General features: G+C 37.7%; 1 protein-coding gene across 4 annotated transcripts in view; it reads left to right on the top strand.

Annotated features, from left to right (window-relative positions):
• The window catches only part of LOC127986513 (protein Jade-1-like), a 30696-nt gene extending 11204 nt beyond the window's left edge, over nucleotides 1-19492 (top strand). For 3 of the 4 annotated variants that reach the window (XM_052588788.1, XM_052588789.1, XM_052588787.1), the window contains exons 8-12: nucleotides 1254-1370; nucleotides 1491-1961; nucleotides 7556-7673; nucleotides 9500-9628; nucleotides 12743-19492. In XM_052588788.1, the coding sequence (XP_052444748.1) occupies nucleotides 1254-1370; nucleotides 1491-1961; nucleotides 7556-7673; nucleotides 9500-9628; nucleotides 12743-13443 (1536 nt within the window). In that variant the 3' untranslated portion in view covers nucleotides 13444-19492. The remainder of the gene's footprint in view (nucleotides 1-1253; nucleotides 1371-1490; nucleotides 1962-7555; nucleotides 7674-9499; nucleotides 9629-12742) is intronic. The other variant, XM_052588790.1, reaches the window with a different exon arrangement.
• The last annotated feature ends 31 nt before the right edge of the window (nucleotides 19493-19523 follow it).

The following is a 19523-nucleotide window of genomic DNA, read 5'->3' as shown; positions in this document are numbered from 1 at the left end:
AACCCATCTGGAATGCACACACACAGAGCAGTGAACACACACACACACACACACTGTGAGCATACACCCGGAGCAGTGGGCAGCCATTTATGCTGCGGCGCCCGGGGAGCAGTTGGGGGTTCGATGCCTTGCTCAAGGGCACCTAAGTCGTGGTATTGAAGGTGGAGAGAGAACTGTACATGCACTCCCCCCACCTACAATTCCGTCCAGCCCGAGACTAGAACTCACAACCCTTCGATTGGAAGTCCAACCCTCTAACCATTAGGCCACGACTTCCCTTAAAAACTAAGACACAGCTCAAGATGCAGAAGTGGCTCTTATTGTCCCAATTGTAGACTCTGCTTTAGATCATAAGTGTCTTCGTTTACTAGGTAGCTTTTCTTCTGTTTAGGTTTAACCAGTAAAATCACATTATACAATGTTACCCAATGCAACTACATTTATTTAGTAATTAAGTAGTTGTTTAACTAGCATGCCACAATCCCATGCCGAAAGATCACTATGAAAAGCTCTATAAAAACACAAAGGCCGTTTTTTGAGGTTTTGTAAAATTTTCTTGACTTTTCCAAGATTTGGTTTATTTTCATAATTTTGTTTATTTTCATGACTTTTTGCAATTTGATTAACTTTCATTAGTTTTTGAAGAGTTTTTTGAGATTTTATTCCATTTTCATGACTTTTTTATTTTTTTATGCCTTTTGGCTATTTGGTTCATTTTCATGACCTTTAAAATATTTATTCATTTTCATGAATTTTTCAAGGTTTCGTTCATTTTCTTGATAATATTCATGTTTCTGCCAATTGGTTCATTTTCTTGAGGTTTTATTCATTTTATGACTTTTTAAGGTTTTGTTACATTTTCATAACTTATGATTTTATTCAAGATTCGTGACTTTTTTTTTAAGATTTAGTAAAATTTTCATGACTTATTCATGATTTGAGGTTTTTTGATTTAAAAAAAAAGTGCTGTGTATATTGAATGGGTACTTTTTTAAAGAGACCGTCTCAAGATGGAGCGATCAGTTTCATTGCAACAAATTTTATTATTTAGGATAAAGCCCTTGTGATGCATCATCTCGTTTTCAAGGGGGTCCTAATTACACAAGAGTCCAAAAACATAACACAAAACAAACAACAATCTTGAGTAAGAAAATAAGAAGACAATGTCAGTTCCCATCCCTAATCTGATCACATATGATGTGTTAACTGGGCTGAAGAGATTTCTGACTTGTGCTGTTTCCATGTCATCAAAGGTGAGCATTGGCTGCCCTGAGAAGATGGAGCCTATTATTAAAGTGTCCCATATCCCGGCCAGCCGCTGGGCCCTGTCCTGTGGTCTGTGTCGTGAACACACAGGCACATGTATACAGGTGAGAGACACGCACACATTTAAAGAGCAGAATAAGCTTTAATGTAGTTTATTTTCAAAGTAAGAAAGCATGGGAACCATCCTCTACCAGATCTGTAAACATGCTGTGTGTCTTACACAGTGCTCCATGCCGTCCTGCATCATGGCCTTCCACGTGACCTGTGCGTTCGACCACGGACTGGAGATGTGCACCACACTGGCAGAGAACGACGAGGTGCGCTTCAAATCCTGCTGTCTAGAGCACAGCAGCGTCTCGCGCTCCAAAAACGATCTGTCGGGGACGCACTTGGATCGTTTGAAGCAGGACCAAGCAGAACAGGAGAAAGCCAGCCAACGCAAGCAGAAGCTGCAAGAGCTCGAAGATGAGTTTTATAGATTCGTGGACCCCAAGGAAGTCGCAGAAAGCCTATCTCTGCCAGACGCTCACGTGGACTTCCTCTTCCAGTACTGGAAGCTGCGACGAAAGGCCAACTTTAACCAGCCACTGGTGGCCATCAAGAGAGACGAGGTGGACAATCTGGCCCAGCAGGAGCAGGACGTTTTATATCGCCGTCTGAAGCTCTTCACTCACTTGCGGCAGGATCTCGAGAGGGTGAGTATAGCTGCCCTTTTCTCACATGTTCTCAATGATTGTTTCGAACTTGATTAAGAGATGCATGATTCTGGACAAATTGACAAACGCTATTTTTTATTGTCTCGAATAGAGCTCACAATTCTTCCACGATTCTGAATTAAACTAAATAATGTGTGACAAAACATTTAATATTTAACAAAAAAATGTAATGTTTAGTTATCGCCAGAGATGTATAGTAACGAAGTAGAACTACTTCACTACTGTACTTAAGTACTAAAAGGCGGTATCTGTACTTTACTGGAGTATTATTTTTTTCTCCTACTTCCACTTTTGCTTCAGTACATATTTTCGCTGAATTTAATACTTTTACTCCGATATTTTTTTTATGTGCTGCATCGTTACTCGTTACAATTATAATAATGTTACGAATCATTCCATTACAAACCACTGCCAGAACTGTAGATGGCAGGTTTGATGAAGCTGGCACATCATTGAGCGAATCAAGCGAGACTGCACATGCTGACTGAACTGCTGTGAAGAGAGAAATAAACACATAGCAGAGCCAGATAATGACTCGTTCATGAGTCAAGAACCGGTTGCATCGGTTCTCGGATGACCAGTAACGTTAGTTCTTTCTGACAGTTCGATTCAATAAACCAGTTGAAGAAAACAGTTCACCGATTCTTTTGCGCTCGATGCAATGGCGTCATTGGCGTTGACTGCACATGGGCTCATAACATTAACACAGAATCAGTTCAGAATCAATCACCAAAAGAATCAGTTCGGTTCCAGACGCTCTGTGTGTAGTTTTGCTTCACGCTAAATCACACATGCGCAGTATCATCAGCTCCTCGGTTCACGAATCGGACGCGTCTGACAGAAACGGTTCTTGACTTGTGAACGAGTCATTATCTGGCTCGGCTCGGAGTTCATCTTCAGTTCTCTCTTCACATCAGTTCAGTCAGTGTACTGTTTGAGTCAATGAATTACTCCGGGATATTGGTTTGTTTTAACTCAGAGGGAGTGTCAGACACATTAAACAAGTTAACAGCTTAATTCATCTGTGGATTAATGCGTATTGGAGACGCGAACTGTTAAAACGATTCAGTTCGATTTGATGGACTGTTTCAAAAAGATCCGGTTACATCGAATGATTCGTTCGCGAACCAGATATCACAAACTGCTTTGTTTTTAACTGTCTTACAACAGACACGGAAGAAGAAGACAATGCTGAATAAAGTCGTAGTTTTTGCTATTTTTTGACCAAAATGTATTTTCGTTGTTTCAAAAAATTCTAAATGACCCTCTGAGGTCTTACCGGTTTGAAACAACATGAGGGTAAGTTATTAATGACATCATTTTGCAAATTGGGTAACTAACCCTACTAACCATTTTTTGTTTACAAGAAGTTACAGTCAAAGGAATTGTTATTGTTCTTTAGGTTAATCATTTAAAATAGTAAAAACAATATGTTCAAACTTTTGACTAACTTACTTTCTTTAATAGCTACATAACACAATACTTCTACTTTTACTTTCAGTACTTGAGTAGTAAATTTTAAAATAGACTACTTGCAATACTTAAGTACAAAAAATGTTGAATACTTTAGTACTTCTACTTAAGTGTAGTACTTAAAGAGCACTTCTACTTCTACTCAAGTCACTTTTTTGATAGAGCACTTGTACTTTTACTCAAGTATGGGTCTCTAGTACTTTATACATCTCTGGTTATCGCTGAAAGAGAAGAATCTGGGGATCCAATGGTGAAATGCTTGTATAGCCTGATGGCCCCGCCCATTCAGACAGGCTTCGTCACCATAGGCTCGTGCTGCATCGCTGCTAAGCCATTGGTTAGTTTTTATTACTGCACGAACCAATGGCCGAGCAGTTTCACCGCGAAAGGCTTCTTGAAAGGCTTCAGTCATCAGAGAAAAATGAGTTTTCCCAAAGCATCTTAAGCAGACACAGTACGAGTGAAATATCTATAGGGAACTTAGATAATTGATGTATTGAACTATAATTGAACTATTAGACCAAATAAACTGTTGGATTTTTAGGCATTTTTGGTTTGTATAAAACAATCACTTAAGTGATATTTGGAGATTTTGACTTTTTTTTTTAACCAGATTTGATAATGCTCTAAAATATGAAAAGGTACAGACACTGAAGTGCCTTGAAAAAAATTGTAGTACACGGATTTAAAATTTTTTTTTTATATAAAAATACATGAAATGTGTCCTGGAGCAATCTAGAAATGTAAGCCACATTTCTCTTGAGTTTCTATTTCAAATCTAAAAACGATACCATAAAAAATGAGATTCCTGCAAATATTTTTCTGAGACTGTCTACACCCCCCACCCCCACCCCCCCAAATAAAAAAAATTACCAACCGTATTGAAGGCTTCTACAAACTATTTAGTCAGTAAACATACCACTGCATATTTTTTCTATTATAAAACACTAGACAGAAAGTTAGACATCATATAAGTGATTTATTAGAGCACTAGAAAAATACAATAAGAATAATTTGAGCAATAAAAATAAGAAAAATAAAAAAGGTTAAACTATGTATGCCAATTACAAAAAATCCTGAGATTGCTAGAAATGCAGCATTTACGATGAATGCTGTTCAAATAGTCAATTATCACATGTTGATGTGCTGATGGTCGGTTATAGAGATGGTAATCACACAGATGCACAATAATCTCACACTATTCATAAAGACATGTTCACATTGATAGCTGTGATTACACAGTAATAGCATGTTGATTCTCGCTCAAGCAGATGGTAATCATGCGGATAAAGGCACATTCAACATAAAACACACTCACACATGGAAAATGTTGAAGAAAATGAAGAAAAAGCCAATCGCTAAGTTACAGGTGCGTCAGAGCATGCGTCACGAGAGAGCGCCAGGATTCAAATAAACAATCTTACGCATATCTTTCACTTTTTTTCTAGTGGATCGTCTCATTCTGTTTGTGACACTATATGCTACAAAACCGTACTGTTTTTTACTACCAAGACAGTGAGCGTGAGTTATTCCATTACGGACACAAACAATACTGTCCCTGAATAACTGAACGCGCTTCATGAGATGTCATTCAGTGGACCCTTACCTTTCTAACTAAACTGGGATTTACAGCTGTAGATGTGTTTATGACTCGTTATTACGACGGATCTGGTATGTACTGCGTTTTTATTCTGCATGTTTTGATGTGTAATGCTTACACAAATTTTGCAAATACAGTCTTTAAAACCTTTCCATTGAAAAAACGCGATCTGTTGTCGATGCTTGAGGCTTAGATCTTTATAATGATATATACTGTAGTTATAAAATTTGTGCTGTTTGAGTGCAACATTGATATGATGTCCCTCTAGAAAATGCATGAAATATGTGTTATGTGTGAACGGCTTGGTTTCAGTCGATGATGTTCTCTTTTCCCTCAATATTTGTAATCAAAAATGCATCACCGTCAATATGGATAGGCTAACAAAAACATTAAAATGCAATGACACTTACATCGTCTTCACATCTCGTGGGCCACTGATAAGTTTACTGATATTTTACTGATAATTTTAAAGCTTCATATAATACTGGAATTGTCCCTGCTATATGGAAAACATCTACAATAGTACCAGTGCCGAAAGTTTCTAGACCCTTAATATTAAATGATTTTCGACCAATAGCACTCACATCTCTAGTGATTATTAGGGATGGGTTTTTACGGTATTACTACTCTTACAAACTCAATAGCACTCACATTTCCAGTGATTAAATCTTTTGAGCGTTTAGTAAAAAAGCACATTGTATCTGAAACAAAGCATCTTATAGATCCTCTGGAATTTGCATATCAAGCCTCTAGGGGAGTAGAGGATGCAATCTTAACTGTACTACATCTGTTGCACTTGCACTTAGAAAAACCAAAAAATCATGCTAAAATTATATTTGTGGATTTCTCATCAGCTTTTAACTGTATCTCTCCAAGAACATTAATATGCACACCGGCAAAAGGATTCTCATTAGATAATAGGATGCTTATATGGGTGACTGATTTTCTTAGTTGTAGAAGTCAGCAGGTTAAGTTATGAAGGTCTATCTCGGACAAAATGATTACTTCGATCGGATCACCTCAGGGATGTGTCTTATCTCCATTATTATTAATTTTATACACAAACTCTTGTGCTAGTGCTTTTAAAAACAGATTCATTAAGTATGCAAATGATACTGCCATAGTGAGCCTTTTATATGGTGGAGAGGAAGAGCGTGGCCCTTTTCTGAATTTCTTTCTGATCTGGTGTGAGAAATCAAATCTCCTCTTAAATGCCTCCAAAACTAAGGAGATGGTTAATGATTTTACAATGAAAGAAAATGATATAACCCCCTCTACACTAACAAATGGGGAACAAATACAAGTAGTAACACATTATAAATATCTCTGTGTAGTCTTGGATCATAAGCTTAAATGGGATGTATGGACTTACTTTTTAAGTTAGAAGATACAACAAAGGTTGTATTTCTTTTAAGAAATTAATTTCTTTTAACGTCCATAGCAGATTGCTTTTGATGTTTTATGGGGCTTTTATAGATGACTTTCTGTGTGAGCTGCTGGTATGGAAATGCTTCAGAGGCTCAGAAGAAATCATTGAGGAATGCAATAACAATGACAAGCAAAATGTTGGGAACGAAGTAACCAAGTATAGAGAGTATATATATAAAGAGAGTGTGCTGAGTAAAGCTAATATCATTGTGAATGATAAGAGGCATCCCCTTTCAGATGCATTTTTCAATTATTACCATCTGGCGGAAGATATCGTTCCTCGATGCACTTAAAACCGGTCCAAACAATCCTTCATCCCCCAAGCAATTGGATTTTTAAATTCTTCTTTTAGCCTTGATTGATGGTCAGCTGGTCTGACACCTTAACGTAAACCTACAATTCGAATAATGCATTTTTGCATTCGAATGTGGATTTTTATTTTAAATTCGACAAATTTTCGAATTTCTAATTTATAATTTTTTTGACAGCCCTACTTCAGAGCAAACCAAGTAGATATAACTGCAGACCGGAGATCTCCAAAATGGGGCGTGAACTCCAAAAGTGGGCAGAACAAACTAAATGGGGCGTGGTTTCCTCGCGTAAAAACTTTCACCATTAGCTCTGGCTCCAACCAATTTTATTGACTCGCATTTCAAAATAAAACTATATAAATTAAACATTTGTTTCTAGTTCATCTTAAATAAAATATGCAATATAAATAAAAATTCCATGTGAGAGCAGAGACCAAAGCTGTATTATCATAACCCTATGAGTTATTTAAAGAGAGTTTTTGCTGTGAAGGTTGTGCTTGAATAAAACAGTTTATCCAAAAATAAAGCATCTCATGCCTTACCTCTATTTTGTCTCGTATCCCTATGACTAATAAAAGATGTCAGGCAGAATTATGTCATTCAGTCACTTTAATCTGGTTCTAAAATGTAATGAATGCAGCGTCAGTCACGTGGAGCGTGATGATTATCTCTGCAGGTTTTACACCAGAGCCCTACTCAGAAACACACTAACCGTAGTTCACAGTTTGTAATCTAAATATAAATGGTGTGTTTTCTTCCAGGTCAGAAACTTGTGTTGCATGGTCACACGCCGAGAGAAGATCAAACACTCTTTATGCAACCTGCAGGAGAAGATCTTTACCTTGCAGATTCAGCTCCTAGAGAAGAACCTGACTGGAGGTATGACAACGTTCTGCAACAATCTCTTGTGTTTTTCTTTTGTCTTTTCGATCAGTGCCAGTGTTTACTCATGGCACATGATCTAAGCTGGCAACTCCCCAAAGTGTAATTCATTCACAGCATTAGTCACAAATAGTGTTTAAAATATACCATTCAAAAAAAAATATTTTTATATTTTAAACAATTAAACTTAATCATTGATCGGTTTCATGCACATTGTCTATGATGTTTGCAGTCACTCCTAGCCTTTTACCAGATTTGTTTTGCTGTTGTTGTATAAATTAAACCGTTTTGAAACAGTCCACAATAGACAGGTGCATTTGGTTATAGTTTAGGGCATTATGATTGGGTAAAAAAAAGAAACGATAAACAAGTGTCTACCAAAGCCTCAGTCTTTGCAACATCTTTATGCCAAACTTACAGAGAGAATTGTCAAGGTGTTAAAAAAAATGCAAGATTGCAAAGAATTTAGGTCTTTAACCAATTACTGTACTTAATATTGTGAAAAGATTCAGGGAATCTGAAGAAATGATTTAAATTGTGAGATAATGTGTTGATATTATGACATACAGTTGGTTTTGCTAGGTTCATCAAACAGATCGAATAGCTCTTATTTTTAATGCTTCAAATGAAAAAGTGTTCTGCATTCATTTGACTTTCCTAAAGGTGAACAGCATTGCCGTCGACCCGTTTCTCACACACTGCGTTTGGTCAGATCCCTGGTTGCAGTGTTCGTTATTCCTGAATCTGAGTCAGCACTTCTCTCTACTCGCTGGCTTTCTGTCTTCTGCTGTTAAGACCCATATTTACTCTGTCTTCCTTAAATTAATACACAGATTGGCAAGCGGCCGCCGGGCCTGCGAGCCTCATCAGAGCGGTCCTCGACCCTCAACAAGAAAGCTGAAGGTTAATCTGTACATTATTTTCCATATGCAACCAAAAATACTACAACCAAAGCCTCTTGACATCACATCTGAGCAACTATCCACACACTCAAATTCACTGCAGGGATGTAAAGAAGCGGTGCATGATATTAAGTGGCTGAAAAAAAAGGATATGTAGTTCTGTAATTTCAAAACGTAATGCAATGCAATACAATGATGGTTGAGAGATGAACATACAAACATCCCTCCAAAGCCTTGATGATCTTATGGTATGTCTGAAAAATAATGTCTAGGACGGTGCTCATCTTGAAATATTACAAACAATGATTGTGTCAAATTGGAAATTTTTCCTGATGACAGAATTATTCCCTCACAAGAATTCATGACTGTGAAATCTGCATCAGTCGACATTAAATGTTTCTCGATTGTATAATTGCAGTAAGAATGTGCTTTCTTAGTAACTATGCACTACAATATATCAGTTTAAAATGTGTATAAATAATGTGTCAATCATAGTCTCATCAACTAACAATTGTGTAGATTTGATGTGCATGCTATTTTAGTCTGAGTAGCATTGAAATGAATGAATTTGCATGAAATCCTACATTTAAAGGATGATTTAAAATTAAATGCACTTGGTTTGTTCTTTGTATAAACAATAAATGCAGTAAAGGAGGTGGTGTTTAGTTTATATTTAAGTCTTGCGACCTCTTGTGGACCGTTTAAAATGTTTAAAATCTAGTGTATGCAGATCTTTTCCTCAAACTCGGAACTTCAAAAAGCTGCGTTATAAACACAGCACATATATCGCACGTCCTCTGCTGATGATCTGAATCTGGTGTTAGATGAGGGAAATGTAGTCTAATGTAGTTGACATCTGTAAGATGTTTAATTGCTCATTTTAAGTATTTTGCATGCTCTCTTATATTCTGTGTTTTATAGACAAAACTCAGAGAGGAGAGAAGATTCATCGCAATGGGGTCAGGGATCGAGTTAGAGAAAGAAGGAAGTGTAGTCCAGAAAAGAAAGACAAATGGAGATCAGATGACAAATCTCTATTCACACAGTTGGGTAAGTGTGTGACTGAATGATGTGTTCATGTACAGATCTGCTAAAAAAGACTTTCTCTCTGAGATGAGATAACTATGAAGTTAGTTTTAAAAGTAATGCATTACAATGTTGCATTTACCATTTACCATTGATGGATTTCTGCTGTTTCTGCAGCGCCATCTGCTGTCAGAGCATGAATGTGCTTGTTTTATTAGCATAGCATACAGCAGTGTTATGCATTTTAACCAGATGATGGGAAAAGTATTTTAAAATGCATTAAAAAATCTGAATAATAATCAGTTATTCACTGTTTTGAATTGCCTACAATAATAATATAATCAGGGTTTGCAGTTAACACCCGCCGAATGTGGATAAAAACCAACTGTTAATTTTTTTTTTTACAATTAAGTAAATTCTAGTGTAGTCTAGAGATGAAACAATATCAAAATCCATACAATAACATCATGATACCAGATTTCGATTTTTGTACATTTTAAAGTTGCATTCATTCACACTGGTGACAAATTATAGAGACTTTAAGACCTGAAGTGGGAGGGTAAGACCTAAACTTTGATGCGCGTTAGATCGGTGTCATGTTCAGCAGCGGCAGCTCTTAAAGTAATAGCACCCAAACAACCTTATATCCAGTTACTTTGATTTCTGTTCATCAAGAACAAAAGAAAAAAGAGGACATTGCTTTAAGGAATCATCTATATTTAATTTATGTTCGTTTTTTAATAATAATAGTTACCCTAGTATTCTGTTGTGGTAACTACGAATTGTGTAAAATTGAAAAAGAATTGCAAGCACAATTAAGTTGTTTAAATATTAAAATATTTAGACATGCTAAAACAGAATTTTGTAACAATAGAAAATGTAAATAATATAGTGGAGGGAAAAAAAATGAAACCTTTCATAGGGCCCTAAACATGAAATTTTTGTTCAACTTTTTGATTTGAAAATGTGTATGTTTCATGCTTTTAATTCATTAGAAATGCTTCGTAATTAATACATTTTAATTTAACTATTAAAAAGGATTTGATAAAAATTTAAACTGGAAAAAAAGATAGACAGAACTTTTAATACGAAGGGAAAAAAAGAAGAATTTGGAAAAAATAAAATGTGGAAATCAGTTTTTACCAAATAATAAACTTGACTGACAGCTTTACTTCCACTTTAAAGGGATATTTGTGGTGTTTATTATTTATTTTTTATTTATACTGTTTATAATATTTGTGCACTTGCCTGTCAGTTGAGCTTTTGGCAGAACCTTCTGCAGTGTTTACATGTTGTTTATTACTGCATAAAAATAATTAAAATAGAGGTTTAATTCGTTTTTAATTAAAGTACAAGTTGCATATACAAGTAGCAAATTTTTTGCATTGTGTTTTTCAGTTGAATAAGATTATATTTCCCTATATATATATATATATATATATATATATATATATTAGGGGTGTAACGGTTCACAAAATTCACGGTTCGGTTCGATACGATACACTGATGTCACGGTTCGGTTCGGTTCGGTTCGATACGTTTTAGATACAGCAAAATGTAAAAACATCTCAACTTTTCAGAATGCCGCAAGCGCACCGCGGGTCATGTGACAAGAACCAACCAATCAGCTTCATCCTTTCCCGTAACAACGTTGAGAGCTCAGCCAAGATGAAGGAACAGCTGATTATAGTTGTATATGGATTGCAATTTTGAAATAAATTCAGTAGCAGAGCTACTGCAAGCGATTTTTAGAGCAGGAAATCCATTTATCCTTCGCTGAAATTTCCGCGTCTCATGGAGAGAGCACGTCATTGTTGCTTAGCAAAGACAGACGCCTCATGAGCGCTTCTGCCCGAGCGCTTTGGAAAGGAGGAGAAAGACGCGCTTAGCGTTTTCCATGCGTTTTTAGGCACGATATGTGAACGGCCCCTAAGGCGCTCGCTCACTCAGCACGCGCTGAAGGCTCGTTGCAAAATGTCGAATGCCTTTAACAGACCAGAAATATAAGATCCTAAAATAACCAACAGGTCTGGTGTTTGGGTTGGATTCCCTGTAAGCTATAGTGTCTAAATGCTGCAGGGATAGTTTGCTGCGTGCATGTTTCTCCTTTTTTTCGTCTTTTCCCAGATAGTACTGACGCATATATCCCAGATATTCCCGCTGTTTTTTTTTTTTTTTTTTGTAATCCCGCTGGTGTACCCTGTCATGTTGCAGATGCGACATACCGTTGTTTTTTTATCCACCACTCTCTTGCCATCACCATTATAGCTTAAAGGGAATCCAAAGTGCACCCAAACACCAGACCTGTTGGTTATTGGAGGATCTTCTCATTTCTAGTCTGTTAAACGCATTGGCTATTTTGCAACGAGCCTTCAGCGCGTACTGAGTGAGCGAGCGCCTGCTGAGTAGCCTAACATAAACATATAAGATGGTGTTTTTTTCTTCTTCGGGAGTGTCAGGGGCGTTGCCTGTTACGTTGTTTGGGTTATTGGGCTACCTTGTTGAACGCATATCATTATATTTCTTTCTCTCTCTTTTTTTTTTTTTTCAAATATAATTAATTACTCCAACGAACCGTTCGGTATACATAATGCGTACCGCGTACCGAACCGAAAGTGTCGTACCGAACGGTTCGATACGAATACGCGTATCGTTACACCCCTAATATATATATATATATATATATATATATATATATATATATATATATATATATATATATATATATATATATATATATATATATATATTTATATTTCATCATTGAGGATTTCTTAAAAAAATGGCCCAATCATTATCGGTCAAATAATCATGATTACAATATTGACCAAAATAATTGTGATCTTTATTCTTTGCCCTCATTGAGCAGCCCTATCGCTGACTGTAATCGTATGCCTCGTTCTGTGTGTGACTTACTGACACAAAGCTCAAGTGATTTTGCAAAATTCAATTCCCACTTTGTCACATCCAATGCAAGCTGTTTTTTTTTTTTTTTTTCGGTAATAAAATAAATAAATTTGAGCTAGTAGAAGTAGAATGGTGGGTATTGTAAAAATGTGGATGAATCCAAACCCTAGATCTAATGCATGCTTGTGATTGTGATTAGCACATGATGTCTAATGTCCATCTCGTTCACAGGTTTCTCCAAATCCTTCCCGCTGGACGGCTCTCTGTTTGACAGCTGGCTGGCTCGCTCCATTCACATCACAGCAGATAACATGCTGAGCCAGTGGTCTCTGTCCGGAGAGACGCGCCCCCCGTCCGTTAGCCTCCTGTCAGACCAGCTCCTGCAGGGCGAGGAGAGCCTGCTCAGCCTCATGATGGACCACTCCATCAAGTCCACCTGGAAGACGCCCCAGCTGGGCCGCAAGCCGAGAGGAGCGCCGCGCAGCCGCAGGAAACCCGTCTCGCTCCCGAGGATCGGCTCCGCGGTTAGAGCCAAGGCAGAGAGAGCAGGTCATGTTCAGCATCATCACAGTCACAGCGACGGCAGACCGGACCCGCTGCAGCCAGCCATATCCAAAATGGACTCGTGCCACATTTCTGAAGAGCTTGGCTCTTGCGGATTCGATGTGGATACGGAGAGCAGCAAGCGCTCGCTAACGGCCTTGCGTCTGCGTCTCCCTAGACCGAGCAAGTCACGCTCGAAGAGCCACTCGACGGAGACCTCCCTTCCCAAGAGCACTGGGAACAACACACTCCACGCTGAAACACACGGCTATTTCTCTGACGCCGAGCCGAGCGACAGTGAATTACGCACGTTCAGCCGGGAGCTGCGCTTGCCCCAACTGCATGCTGGGAAGGAGGAGGTAGTGCGGCGGAGCGTGCTTGCCTCCTAGAACCATTTTCAGAAGCCTGTTTCTCTCCCGTTCAATGTTTTTAAAGAAGTCTCTTCTGCTCACAGAGCTTGCATTTATTACAGGATAAACATTAAAATTGTAAAATATTTTTACTGTTTAAAAGAACTAGTTTCTAATTGATTATGTTCAAATGTATATTATTCCTGTGATTTCAAAGCTGAATTTTCAGCAAAATTACTCCATTCACATGATCTTCAGAAATCATTCTAAAAAAAAAAGTATTTATTTGAAATAGAAATCTTTTGTAACATTATAAATGTCTTTATCATCACCTTCGATCAATTTAAAGCATCCTTGCTAAATAAAAATATTAACTTATATACCCCCCCCCCCCCACACACACACACACACACAAGTTTTGAATGGTATAGTTTTTTTATGTTACAAAAGCTTTTTTATTTGAGATAAACGTTGATTTTTGGATCTTCCCATTAATCAAAGAATCCTGAAAAAAATGTTTTAGATATTGATGATGATAATAATAATCAGAAGTGTTTCTTGAATCATTATTTTTATTTCTGAAGATCATGTGACACTGAAGACTGGAGGAATGATGCTGAAAATACAGCGGAGCATCACAGAAATAAATTACAGGTTGAGACATTTCTTTTGAAAGCAGGAGTAATAATATCCACAGTATTACTGCTTTGGCTGCATTTTGGATCAAATAAATACAGGCCGTGATCAGAAGATACTACTTTTAAAAACAAAATGATTACTGTTCAAAAACGTTTTATTGGTAGTGTATATTAGTCTGTCGCCTACATTTATGCAGCCGTAACCATTTGTACTTGACTTACAGCAAGAAAAGCAGAAAACTGTGGGATGTGTCTTCTTGACAAGCAATAGGCTCTGTCCTGGAACAGGGACGATGACGTGGGCATTATGACGTCTGTTCAGGTTGTGTTTTATATCAGTACGTCTGTCGTGTGTCTCCAGAGGACGCGGCTGCTTTAAAATGACGTACAGAGAAAATATGACATAAATAAGCACAAATAGCCGTCGGGGAATGTAGTAGTACACATGTACCTGTCGTATGCATCGCCTCATTTCACTTTTACAGAGACTAGAATCACACGTACATCCTTCTGTGTATGTGTGTGCCAGTGGACAGATGCATCATCTCACGAACATGAAGCCTGCTGTAAGAGCCATGCGACAGCACGCTTTTGACGTTTGGTCCGTGCATCTCAACTGGTACAAATTTGGAAAGTTGTTTGCTTGACCGAGTGATTTTTTTTGAGTGATAAGCTCTGTCAGCTGGGATTTGTAAAACACCAATTTTACACTCTCTTTGTGAGATGTTGCACAACATATTTTGGGTCATTTATGGTAACCTCAGTGCCTTGAGCATCTTGCAGTTAAAAAAAGAGAAAAAGTAGGGGTGCACGATAAATATCAGCCAATAATTAATATGCAGCTTGTCCGTTAACAACGGCTCTGTGTAGTAACAGGTGCTCTATGTGCAATCACGCACCTGATGGAATTTACCGTTGATTAGAGAACCGGCTTTACTGACGAGATGCGCATTAATTATCCACAGATATTTATCATGCACCCTTAAAAAAAGTTTTATTTTAAGAATGCATTGGCATATCCTTATGAAACTTGGTCAGTGTCTTTGGCAACATGTCCTAAAGGTACTCAGAAAGTTTTGGAGCAGTGCCACTTTGTGGAAAAAATTATATATATATAATGTGAACAGCTTTTGATTCATTGTACCTATTGTCTTGATTGCTTGGATCAAGCAGACTTTTTTTAATTATGCGAAAATAACTTTTTATTAATTTTGCCTAGGGTCATGATTCCTTTTAATCATCCCGAAAACAATTGATACCAATGATGCAATCATCGGTATACTTTATAATCAATGTACTTTTTCGATCTTCTCCTAGACCGTTGTTCCAATTTTCACCAAATTTGGCTCCGATCCTCTTCACACCATGCCAGCAAAAAATAATGGGTTTCATGTCAATAGCTGAAATGGTTTTCATTTAACGCATCAACCTTTATTGCTGTTTGCAGCTATGTTTACATTTGGACTTAAATTTTTAAGTCTAAGGAGCGTTCATGTTCGTGTATCATAAAATGTGCATTAATTTGAGATAAGTTCTTGATTTAATGAGCTTCAGGATCATCTTCAGCCAGTGATTAATTAACTAATGGTTTCCATAAACATCTGTACGACCCAAAATTTGTTGTGCGCCATGACAAAAGACAGCCACCGAAGTTAAACAAAGTTAAATGAAAAATAAAAATGGTGGTTTTGCAATACCAATAGATGGAGATAATCACTCAAATAATAAAAAAAATGGTCAATTAACTCCATTGGACCACTTGGGATATTCCAGTTACAACCAATTATGATTTTATTTTTAATTATTTCTTTGGGAGATTCATCACTCTGATATCTAGCATTTTCTTTTCCACTTGCTCAGTTAATTTTTCAGAAAGAACAGTTGTTGTCCTCCATTAAAGTGTGCCTTCTGTAGCCCCCCCCCCCCCCCCAATCAAACCAATAATCTGCGTGTTTTAACTGTGTTAATACAAACATGCCAATCAGAAACTAAACCTGCTTGGTCCAAAAGCTTATTTGTAAATCTTGAGGTTGTAGAGATTCTAGACGCCTAGAAAATGGTATTGACCCAACAATGCTAAAATCATCAATCCTGTTTTAGCAAAGTGCTATTCGTGAACCAACTTCCGTCAGTCAGATTGGATGCACAGGCACAAAGTGTCCCCAGGCTTTGCTAATGTTTTCCCTCTGCTTGTGAAGTCGAATGAATCAGCCCATGGTGTTTATCTCAGGGTTATAGAGAAGAAGTGATTGTAATCATCTGAGAAGCTCAAATCTGTACATTCACAAGCAACACGTGTTTCTTTGCCAAAACGTCACACTTTGAGACGATCGTGTCATGGTGTAATGATGAAGCACTTAGTTTCTTTTCCTTTATCTTGTATGATGATGCCAAAGAAAAGTAAGTCAGCGTGTGCTCTGAAGTGGATCTAAACTTTGTGTCTGGATCCTCTGAAGATCTCAGTCTGCACTGATATCCATCCGTACACTCCTGGATCGCATCATCAATCGAGCCTCATCCGCGATCACATGCGTGTGCACCAGTGATGCTCTGTTCAGAAATGTTTCATTTATGAGACACAAGCATCTGATATGTAGCGTACGTAATCGAAGGGTTGGTCAACCCAACCCCAGTTCTGTATTCAGTCTAGTGTCGACAGTGAAAGGGTCCAAAATGGACAAAAAAAAAAGTAGTCCATGCGCTACATTCCAAGTCTTCGGGTGATGCTTCGCCCAAATTGAAGCATCTATTGACCGAACACCTTCCACAGTCACCATAGATCTTGGCAAGTTTGCGAATAGCATCGCAACCAAAGGACTTGCATCAGAAGACTAGAATATACAGCACACAAACCACTTCATTTTGTGTTGCACCGAAGAGTCGTTCGGGTTTGGAGCGATGCCGTGGTGGAGGAACGACGGCTGAATTGCTTCACTTCTTCACTGGCTTCAACCACGGCGGCCGTCTGCTGTATCTGTACAGAACACAGACAGAAACCTGTACAGATTTCATGTATCGTAGCTGCTTTAATAGGGAGTAATCATAGCGCCGGTCCGTTCTCTGGTTCAGTATGCACCCAGTGCACACACGAAATACTGTGCCTTTAGTGACTTAGTTTCCTGCAAGAGTTCACGCTTCTTTACCATGCTTCGTTTGCTGTTCGCGAACCAAAACTATAACATATACTCTACGTAATCTCTGCAAATGTTCAGCTTCTGTGCAATCATCATTTTCCTCCTATGAAAGATAGATCCCGACACTCGCATGGTGTTAGTGAGCCGTCTGCGTGATCGACAAAGGGTAGCTAGTTTTTGCAATTTGGTTATTCTTTTGGTCTCTACTGTTGGCTTTTTCTGGAAGGTTGAAAATCATTGAGACGATCAAAGGGTGTGCGATGTTGACAAAAAAATGTTTTTGATTCTAATGAGAATTAGATGATTTGTAGTGTGTTTTTTGTTATGTTGGCTGGATTATTGGCTCACAAAGACCTTCATATTCTCTTTGTTGGCATTAGTGACAGAAATTAACTTTTTCAAAGAAATTGTCTATCTACAGTGGCATTTATATGCCTTTATACAGACTGTCCAATGCAGCTCGGAGGTGGCATGAATGCATTTACACTGCAATTACAAATGCACTGTGTCCTTACCAAACATAATGCGACAGGATTCCAGCAACAAGTTATTTGTCAGTCCACATCAGATGCGACACGGCTATGTGACAATAAAATCAATCAAATTTCACAGCCAATCAGAAGCATGTGTGGGCGGAGCCTCTCTGCAACTCATTGCCTTCCCAATTAAATGAATGGTTAACCGTAATTCATAAATATTAAACCTTTTTAAAAGTATATTTAGTGACTGACAATATCGTTATGAAATACACATTGGTTTGCATTGAGGTCTCAGTTTTAACTTTAAATGTTTGCTGTAATTTATTTTCAATAACCGAGGTAAACTATATTGGTGCTTTCAGTGTGGCTATCAAGGTCAAGCAAAATTATATTCAAATTTAAAAAAATAACATCTGGGATTAATAAATATAAAAAATTAAACAAAACTTTAAAGCAAGTCACTTGTCTTTTAATGAGTCGTTGAATCATTCCCTCAAACGACTCATTCAAAAACTTGGATTTATTCAGTAACGCAGGGCTCACAGTGTTTTCATTGAGCACAATAGAACAAAAACAGACAATACTGTGTCTTAACTCATTTAATAAAGAAATTGTGTAAAATCAGAATTGCATCTGTGCTGATATTTGCAAAAACAGCACTTGCAGTATGCTCATATGGCATTGCTGAACTACAATATGATATAGGACACTTAAATCTTAAATTTTGTGTCATTCTGCTAATTTGAATCATGCTGTAAGACATGGTTCTGTTTTGTTTGTGCAAATTGAGGGACAACATCAGCTCCCACATCACTTAAACAACAGTTAGTATATTATCCCAGAAGATCGCACACCCCTAAGACCCAGCCTTTGTTTAAGGTTGAGTGGTCAGTTTAAAGCATATTGTGCCATTGACGGCCCATTCATTCTTCTAATGGAACTGAATATTGAAGAAAAGTCATATTTCGTTCATGGAAATAAAGTGAGGCCAATTAGTAGGACCATTACCCTTTTTTTTTGCATTTATAAAGATGTCTGGACATCTTATTATTAAAGTCAGCACAAATAAGATTCCTTACAAAAAAAGTACTTCTGCTTTTTAAGCTTTCAAGGGTTTCTTTAATGGTTTTTGGTGAAGTGTGTCCCTCCCGAGCTTCACCCAAATATCCTTCAGTGTTGTCGTTCAGCTCCGATGCTCTGTTCAGTTTTGGGTCAGAAACCCGTCGTGAAGAGCTTTCAGTGTCATGTCCAAATCCAAACTCTGCTGTCTCGTTTACTATGCACTGTCATTTTCCCACAAGCCCCTGCGATCGAGCGGTTTTATTCAGTCGTTCTCTCTTGAAAGAGTAAACGAGACCCAGGAGAGGTGAAGCACTTGTAGTCCATTGAAGAATGGCACGTGTCCTGCATCTTCCGCTCGACACGGTTCGGATACGATGATATGAATGTTGCAGGAGTTTATCCTTCTATGCTCTTTGTTTCAAATGATGTTGTGCCATTTGTTAATAGCAGAGAAAACTATTGGACATATGATTAGAATAAAAAAAAGAGAGCTATTTTAAATTATTTTAGACTTTTTTGCGATATTTATTTTCTTGTATTGGAAATATTTATAGAAGGAAAAAAAAGACAAGTATTTTTCATCAGTGCAAAAAGCAATTTTTTTTTTTTTCCTTTTTGTATTTTCCATGTTAAGCAGTCTTTAGAGCAATATAATGTTCATGTGACTGTATGTGCATGCTGTTTGTGAAGCCTTAATAACAGCTCCCGTCCCATCACCGCCAGCGCTCGACTGCGGTCGACCAGTGCAGTCAATAAAGCTGTGCTTTCTGTTTAACGAGTCTGTGCTGTCTGTCTCTACACCACAC

This window comes from Carassius gibelio, chromosome B21 (genome assembly GCF_023724105.1).
Source record: "Carassius gibelio isolate Cgi1373 ecotype wild population from Czech Republic chromosome B21, carGib1.2-hapl.c, whole genome shotgun sequence".
Classification (NCBI taxonomy): Eukaryota; Metazoa; Chordata; class Actinopteri; order Cypriniformes; family Cyprinidae; genus Carassius; species Carassius gibelio.
This window is presented reverse-complemented; position numbering and strand designations above follow the sequence as displayed.